Raw genomic sequence first — 8,943 nt, 5'->3', positions numbered from 1 at the left:
AGCTGGCATCAACACCTATAGCTCAAGAGCCAAGGATCTCTGAACGTAAGTTATTCTCAGCGTTCTGTAGCCTGCTGGACAGGCATTAAACTATTATGGAAGGTGGAAAGGGAGCCTACATAAATAAACCAGCTACACGAAGACCTGACTGAAGATGCAGCGAGCTCGGACCACTTAAAGATCAGCTTACGCTTCCACTCAATGAAAGGGCATCTGTATGCAGGACGGCCGATCCTTTATTTAGCCTACCGGATTTGTCATCCGTTGGCTTGAAGGACTAACCACTGTTATATTTAATTTACCTCTTTACTTTTCATACTGAAGGCAGTTTATTTGGCATGGAAATGCCTTCACACAGATACGAGCCATTTTCATTTTGCACAGATATGTTAAGGCTTTCTCCCCCATGGGAAATGTGGTCAAAAGTCTTTATTAATTCATCAGATAATAAAAAGCACTTTTGATTCAAAATGCAAAGGGCACCCACAGAGTCTTTACAACAAGATGTTTTATGAGAAGGTATATTGGAAAGAGTGCTAAGCCTGGGTAGTTTTACACAGAGCAAAGACTATATGCTATTAACCCATGAATCTACCAAGTCAGCTGATTTTAAAATGGACAAAACCCAAACAATGTTAAAGGAACAGCTTAGTTCAGTCCTTTTCTTAGGTCTCCAATGTTTGCTCAATACTCATGGAAACACCAAAGTCTACAGTGTTGAAACTTGAAGCTGCCTTTGGGATCTGCATGGCACTTGGGTACCACACAGCTCTTGGAGATGGCTCCCAACACCGTCTGCAGAGTTACAGCCCCTGGACACCTATCTCAGTGGCCTGTGAAAGCACAGAACGAGTGTCACAAATTATGAAAAAGGTTTTTAAAAGTAACTTTCCAGAACAGGTTCTGGTATTCCTTCACTTTATAGTGATCCATCTTTTCACACAAGGACCAAGATTTGGTCATGTAGAATCATGATTGCTAGAAAAAGCTTTGTTGGAATCATTTCAAGAAATCTTGTTCCTCCTATTAATTTTGCAAAAACAAAACAAAAACCCGAATAAAAACCCAACCGTACAGTTAGAAAGAGAACATGGTATTATAGCTAGTGTGCTGACAAGGCCTTTGTCAGACTTCGCAACAAGACCACTATTACGCAGCCCGCGTAAAACCAATCTTTGTTAACTCTGGGAACATGCGGTACGTTGAGAACCCAAGAAAAGCTCCAAGATAGGATCTCAAGAATCAGACAAATAGAGAGTAAGAAGCCCAACGTCAGTGAGCCAGGGACTACCCCCAAGTGGAAGGGCTAGCAGGATCACCGTACTGCACTGTTGTTTACCTAGAACCCTTCCAGAAAGGGAAGACATTCCTGCCAGGTCTTTCCACGTTAACAAAGCCTGTGCAGGACCATCACCCTGAGCCCGAGCCTGCTTCCCTAGTGTGTTTAAACAGAAACAAACATTAGGATGCAGAGTCTGCCTTCACTCGCAATGAAGATAATCTGTCAAAGGCAAAACGGTGAAGCTTTAAAAAATACAAGAACGCATGTGATCTCTTCATCCAGAACTGTGACTTCCCTCTTAACCTTCCCAAACGCTTTGGGGGAAGCAATAATGTTTTTCAGGAAAGTAAGTGAATCACTTCAAGATCATTAAACCTAGTACACCAGCAGCGGAATCTCAAATCTACCCAACTGTTTAGTAGGGACTTGCCTGCAAAGAAGTACCTGCTCTCATGTAAAAAAGTGAAGGCTAATGAAATTCTACAGAGTTCTCAAGTAGCAAACTTGGCATTAGATTTGGAAAAAGGCATCATCCAGGGAATGTGGGCTAAACTGTGATGTTTTAATGAGGACACAAAATTAAGACGCAAGAGGAGGAGGCAGAGAGAGAAGTAGAGAGAAAAGAAGCTCATCTCAGCCCGACCTTCCCACAGGAGGCCTCTGCAGCTCCATCTCTGGTGTCTGGTGGCCAGGACAGAGAGCGACGGGCAAGTTAAGCTCTTGTCTGAGCTGCAGAGCAGTGAGACTGGCAGTGCATCGAGCCAGCTGCAAACAGTGGCTACAGCTGCTCACCAGAGGACAGACAACATATGTCCCCGGCATTGATGAAGAAGAGTCCCGAAAAAGTCTCTCCATCGCACTAGTGGTTTTAGATGGGACGTGGAAAATAGAACCACCTCTGAATACAAAGAAAAGCCTAGACTATGTGTGCCACGTGCACATATCTGGGTGTGCACGTTTTCACTCTTAATAGGCGGACTCAAGAATGAAGCACTTGAAAAACGCTCCCGAAGAAATAAAACAAGATTGGTTATGAATTGATAATAGTAAAAGTTGAGTGATATAAATATGGGGGTTCATGACACTATTCTCTCCACTTCTGCGTTTGAAGAATGCCCAGAATATTGACAAACAATGAGAAGAGGTAGATAAGTGCATTTCCATGATACCGCACGATATACGTGAAATGAGCCTTTCTGTTAAAAACACTTTAAAAATTAGCACAAGAGACCTCACCCCCAAGATAATGCACCTCAATCTCATTCTTGACAGCTCAAGGAAGATTTGGTTTGTTTTTCATTACATTTTCCCTGCCTGGGTCTAGGCCATCTCTTAGACCCTCTTCCAAGACCACAACGTGGCAAATATCTTACTTGGAACCGCTCATCGGTCTCGTTTTCTCCGATCTGTCTCAGAAGATCCCCACTGGCTTGTCCGATACTTCCGGCAGCGGTCAACACTGTCTGTCGAGGCTGTGAACAAAGAACACAGCTTGGCTGGAAAGAAAATGCACTTCCCCCTCGGTCTCATCAGACATGGACGTGCAGAAAGAGGAATCCTGCAGGATGGGTTCTCCCGCACCTAACTGAGGATGCCTCTGTTGGTCTGTCAGACAGGAGACATAAATGACCTCCAGAACCTCGTGCAAAAAACGCCAATGTCTCAGAAACCGGCAGTAGGTGGACAGATTTGAAATGTTCAAACAAAGAGCCTAGTTCGATGATGAGAAAGTACTATGTGCTTTCTGGAAATGAGGGTGCAAACTTGTATTCTCATTAAATTGCATTATGTATGTGTTAGTTTCTGGGGTTGCATTTCAGCAAGTATCCTTGGTGGAGGAGCTTCATAGTAGGAGTTAACCAAATCTCAAGACTGAACAATAGCTTCTGTGCTAAGTTCAGCAACCTCCAAATACTATTGTGCTGTAATAACACAACCCAACAGGATGGAAGAACAGCTCAGGAAACAAGAGGCTCCTGGCACCCAAAGGATGCATTTATCTCAACAGAACCTGAGTGACCACTTGCCCCAAGAGCTCACCTCTCCAGAAGTAGGCTGTACAGCTTTCAGCAAGTCTGACACTGCCCCAGCGAGGGTCCTCGCAGCTCTCAGTAGGTCCTCCCCGCTGCCCACCTCATCATCCATGAAGGCCGCCAACAGCTTCACACCCTTGGACATCTCCGTCAGGTTGGAAGAAATAGTAGTGATTGCACATCCCACTGCTGTGTAGTCAGTGTCCGCAGGGTCACCTGGGATGCAGAGGGATCATCAGCATCAAGAGAGGGCAGTGAAGGCTGAGGAGAGCCCAGGTAGGAAGGCTGTCAGTGGTCCTGATGAGAGTTTCCAAAACCCCACACCAATAGATGCTTACTACCCACCATCCTGCAGGAGTCAGCCTCAAAGCAGTGATGAGCACAGTGAGACAGACAGCTCCCTGTCTCCAAGGTGGAGGTGGTGGTGCTGGTGTCAGCTGCCCGTGAGTTGACCCATCTCACGGCGACCCCTTACACAACAGGATCTGACCATTGTGATCCATCGGGTCTTCAAGGAGCTGCCTCCCTCCAAAGGTCTTCCAACATGAGGCCTCATACATTGAAACACTGAGTATGAGCAGTCCTATGTATCTTGTCCCCTCAAAATATGTGTGGGAATCCTAACTCCTGTACCTATGAATGGAATCTTATCTAATGTAACCACTTTCCATAATGCAATTTAATGTAATATAATCAACCAATCAGTTGAGGTCATACTAGTATAGGGTGGATCCTAAACCTAACCACTTGAGTTATATAAAAAGCAGTATAGACACAGAGAAGTAAGCATATACTGGGAAGGACAGATGACATGTGAGCAGCACCGAGAAGCAAGGAATGCTCAGGGATACCAACAAGGATGGAATCCACATGGCCAAGACCAGCCTCCAAAACTGTCAGAAAATAAATTTCTGTTCTTTAAAGCCACTCACTTGTGGTATTGCTGTTACAGCAGCACTGGGTAACTAAGACAAAACCAAAACCCACTGCTGTCCAGTCAATGCAGACTCATAGCGACCCTATAGGACAGAGTAGAACTGCCCCATAGGGTTTCCAAGGAGCAACTGGTGGATTCGAACTGCTGACCTTTTGGTTAGCAGCTGAGGTCTTAACCACTGTGCTGCTTCTTTGAAACCCCAGAGAAGTCTCAGCATCTCACGGCCCTTTTCGTTAGGCCCGTCAGCAGCTCACTGAGGTCGGGAATGAAATGTTGCAAAGGGAAAAAGCCAAAATATTTCCCTGCTTTTAACTGATGGCACAAGGCCGGGATCATACTAAACCAGAAGGGGCCAGCACTGGACAAGATGGAGGAAATCAGATACGATAGATTTACTCATTCAAAGCCAGACTTTAAGGTCCCAGAAGGGAGAAAGTAGACTCAATATACTTGGAACAATGTCCAGCATATTGACGAACAATGAGAAGCGCTAAGTGCTTTGGAACGATGATGCACAATATAGACAAGCAGGAATGCAAGTTTCCCTACATCTCTCTTGGGTCAGTGGGAGAAAATGCCAGAAGCACTCCAAGTTCCTAAAAATAGACCATAGCCTCATAATATGAAAATCTGTTGTTTCCATTCAGAGAATAAGAACTTTTTTTTTTTGGCACAAAAACACAACACACCACAGATTTTCACCCAGGGACTCACCGGCTGTGAGGTTAACAACTGAAGCCGTTCCAGCTGTGATGGCATCAACTTGAGAGTGAATTTCATGTTTGGACTCGTCCACTTTGTTCTGAACCCATACCCTAGATGCCTGCAAAACCAGACAACTGCATGACACAATCACAGCACAGAATTAAAAACCCAGGAAACCAGAGAGGTCACACCGTAACATGAGAAGGGGGTTTTGGGCTGCCCTTCTCTTCCCGGGCCAGCAACTGACAAGGCCCTTAGGACACCTTCAACAACATCCTTAGTCTCTTCTTGCTTGGTCACTGGTCCTAAATGGCATGGAAATACCTCTTGCTTCTTATTAGAATGCCCCCTTCCCCATTTTTGAGATCTTATGGAGAAAAATTCTCTGTGGCTTTATTTAGGTAAGTTCAAGTGAAAAAGAATGAGGAGAAAAATTAAGGTAGTGTACGGGAATATGACGGCGCATTAACACCATCAGTCACTGCTGCTAATTTTCACCTTGTTTTTTAGGGAGCAGCATTAGCAGGAGGGTGTTAGAGCTCACAGGTGTTCTCTGTCAACACAGGTGGGGTCTCGTTTACAACGTGAATCACCTCTAGAAGACAAAGTGCTATGCTCAGGTAGATGTGGTGTCTTCCCAGTAGGACTGCAAGGAGCGGGTGTCAAGGCCCCTGTGCTGATCCAGCTGTACGACGAACAAGTGATAAGACCTTGGATAAATCACGGCAAGTTCCTGCACCTGAATCTTTCTTTCCAGGTAGGTGTTCAATGATCTTTAAAAACCTTTCCAGCTCTCGATACTTGATGTTCATTTGAACTCAAAAATAGTAAATTCTCTGTTTCCGGCATTTCAGGACTTCCCTAATAAATGATCATTTACATTGATAACAACCCTGCGGTGATGGAAGGTGCTGATCTGCTTCCCAAAACATCCCCAGACAGCTAATCCAGGCCCAGGATGTTCCTATGTCTTACTGTACTCTAATTCTCTGAAATGTCAGGACCAGTAAAGTCAAATATCACAAAGCTCCATTTCACAGTCGTGCTGGCTGTGGGAGTCAGCCACGCAGACTTTCACTCTGGAGTTCCCCACGTGTGAGAGAAACAGCACTGAGGACGCAGAAACCTGCCCGCCACAAGCACGCCAACTGAACCGGGCCTTGCGGGAGCATGTGGAGGGCAGCTATCCCAGCTGCACAGCCTGGGGCTACGGGCTGCATGCTGGTTCTCCCCAATCAGGGCACCAGCCAGGCCTGCGGCAGGTGTTTTCAAGGCTGGCTGCTTGTTAGAATCGTCCGAGGAGAGTAAAAAAACCAAAATCCAGGCCCTACGCGCAACGACACATTTGGTCTGAGATGGGCTGAGAATGAGCTGGTAGCCAATGCTTCTCAAACTGTAATGCACGCACGAAACAGCTGGGGACCTTGCTAAAATGCAGATTCAGAACCAGTAGGTCTGGGGTAAGGCCCAGGACTCTGCATCTCTCTCAGGATCCCAGGTATTACCAATGCTGGTAGCCTGTGGACTGCAGTTAGCATAGCGAGGGGGTAGATGATCTCCTGCAGCAGCAGTTACAAGGCTTCTTTACCAGCTGCCCTGCAGAAACCCTCAGCAGAATTAATCCAGCGGTTCTCAAAGTGTGGTCCTCAGACAGGCAGCACCAGCATCACCTGGGAACTTGGTGGAAATGCAGGTTCTCAGGCCCCACTCCCTACCTACTGAACCAGAAAGAATGGGAATGCGGCCCAGTAATCTGTGTTTTAACAAGCCCGCCAGGGAGTCTTATGCTCACTGAAGTTTAACAGCCACTGGTAGTAATAATAGTAACAACAATAAAAACAGCTAACATGCACCGAGCTCTTACTGTGTGCCAGGCACTGTGCTAAGAACTGTGTGTGTGATTAGATCATTGAATCTTCACAACAACCCTATATACAGATGTAAAAGTAGAGGACTGGAGAGGTGAAGCTGCCAGATGCAGACAGCCAGTGGGCAGCGGAGCTGGAATTTAACCCCGGGTTATGTGGCTCCAGAGCCCTTATACGATATTGCCATCTGCTAGTAGCTCCTCACGATTCTCTCCTTTGGGTGAAATCTGGAGACAAGGATGCGCCTAGCTGAATCCAGACAGAGTGCGTACACCTGTGTTCTGGCGGGCTGAGGCCCTGAATGAAAACCACATGGACAATCCTTACCATATCCTGGCCAAGAGGCGGCAGGGAGTCAAGCTCGCTGAGGTCGTCCTGGGCCTGCTGCACAGCATGCATGCTGGTGTTGATGGTCCCCATGAGGGCCTGCTGGGCCGAGGTCTGCGAAGACAGATGAACACAGGTGGGTCATACCACGCTCCCAGGACTAACACAGCCCTCCTCACAAAACGAGGCAAAACTGAACTCTGGTTTTCAGGCAGGCTCACGGTGCATTTCAACAACCACCTCGACCACCTCCCATTTGAACTTGGAGACCAGAAATAGATATTACAGTAACAGAAGAGTAAATGAGGGTTTTGCAATAGAGGGGATAGAGTCGGACGAGTGTGGAGAAGTTTATTAGCTGACAAGAATGCTCAGCAGGGGCCCTTGCAGGGGCATCAAGGGGATCTAATCCTTGAGTTCAGAGCACAAAAGATCTCATGCATAGGAAACATGAGTGTGTTGAGCCAGACCTCTGCTTGATAAATACTTAAGGATTCCACCCAAACCTACAGGCAACACACTTCTTCAGACTCAAATTACTTCTGCGATTTGAGGCTCTCTAGCTTTCAAAAAGTTACTGCCTGATAGCACAGGATTCCCGAGGCAGGGCAGAAGGGCACATCATGGCAGGCAGAAAGGAACCAAGGATCTGCTGGGGTGAAACCTCTGGATCACTAAAGACCTGTTCTATTTCAAAGACTACCCAAGGAGTATCTGGACCAATCAGCTTGAAACTGGGAAGGCGGGGGTTGGGGGTGGGGGGGGGAGTGGTCTTTTCCTATATCAGCAGGCCACTTTGAGAGGTGGCTACTTCTCTTCCAGCCACTGAGGTCGCCTCTGATCTTAGATAGGCAGTTATCAGAGTTAAAAGAATGCAGCTGGTATTCACCTCGAATGACTGTGATAAAGAATAATCTGAGCTCTCTGAGCAGGGGGCAGCAAACTATGTTCCACAGGCCAAGTCTCGCCCCCTGCCTATTTTTATAATTAAAGTCTTATTGGAATACAAAAAAAAAAAAGTGCATCTAGGAGTTAGACATTGGGAATGCACCGCTGGACAGACCAAGGTTCCGATGAGGACCAGCGAGTGTGGATGACACACAGGAGCTGACCCCTTGCTGGCACCCTCTCTGTCCACCAGAGGCAGCTACAGACAGCAGGGGAAACGCACAAGGAAGCTCACCAGAGGAGGCATGTGGCCGCGGTGCATCTGCCCAACCGTGACCTGCTGCTGTGGTGAGGGCATGCTGCCCACGTTGAAGGTCTCGGGCCCGCTGGAGCCTGAGCGCATCACGGCGGGCAGCGCCACGGAGCCGTGCTCCACCTTCCCAGTCCGATTGAACTGCTGCTGCAAGATGGTGGACCTGCGGGGAAAAGGGTCTTGGTCACTGGGGAGAAGCCACCCATACGGAGTGGAACGTGTAGATACATCAGGTGTCACAATGTCCGTTGTGGAGGCCAACTTCAAAGAGGCACAAACAAATGGAGAATTACAAATGAAGAAGTAGCTGAAGAACCCTGAGATCAATCCTCTTACAATCAGTAATATAAGGTAAAAAAATTACTCCCAACTTATCTTTTCAATAGGTTCATGGGATTATGCAATTGGCTGTTCTTTAAAAAAAAAAAGATATTCCTGTAACAACAATGTTTTCAGGTGTAAACAAAGGTGTTGGATAAATTCATTTAGGTTGGGTAAATCCTACCTGACACAGCATTCATTCAGCAAATACCTACTGTGTGCCAGGTTCCATTCTAGGCACCAGGGATGATATAGAGCATCCACCCCTA

The 8,943-nt window shown here is 46.8% G+C and overlaps 1 protein-coding gene across 1 annotated transcript in view; it reads right to left on the bottom strand.

The window, feature by feature from the left end:
• TLN2 (talin 2) overlaps positions 1 to 8,943 on the bottom strand; it is a 479,103-nt gene that overhangs the window by 143,528 nt on the left and 326,632 nt on the right. Inside the window, exons 12-17 of the mRNA XM_023729855.1 lie at positions 8,336 to 8,614; positions 7,153 to 7,266; positions 4,967 to 5,075; positions 3,323 to 3,531; positions 2,609 to 2,754; positions 2,075 to 2,141 (exon numbers count right to left, since the gene is read on the bottom strand). Of these exons, the coding sequence (XP_023585623.1) occupies positions 2,075 to 2,141; positions 2,609 to 2,754; positions 3,323 to 3,531; positions 4,967 to 5,075; positions 7,153 to 7,266; positions 8,336 to 8,614 (924 nt within the window). The remainder of the gene's footprint in view (positions 1 to 2,074; positions 2,142 to 2,608; positions 2,755 to 3,322; positions 3,532 to 4,966; positions 5,076 to 7,152; positions 7,267 to 8,335; positions 8,615 to 8,943) is intronic.

Source organism: Trichechus manatus, unplaced genomic scaffold, assembly GCF_000243295.1.
Source record: "Trichechus manatus latirostris isolate Lorelei unplaced genomic scaffold, TriManLat1.0 scaffold00030, whole genome shotgun sequence".
Taxonomy (NCBI): Eukaryota; Metazoa; Chordata; class Mammalia; order Sirenia; family Trichechidae; genus Trichechus; species Trichechus manatus.
The sequence above is the reverse complement of the archived record's forward strand: the minus strand, read 5'-3'. Positions and strand labels throughout refer to the sequence as shown.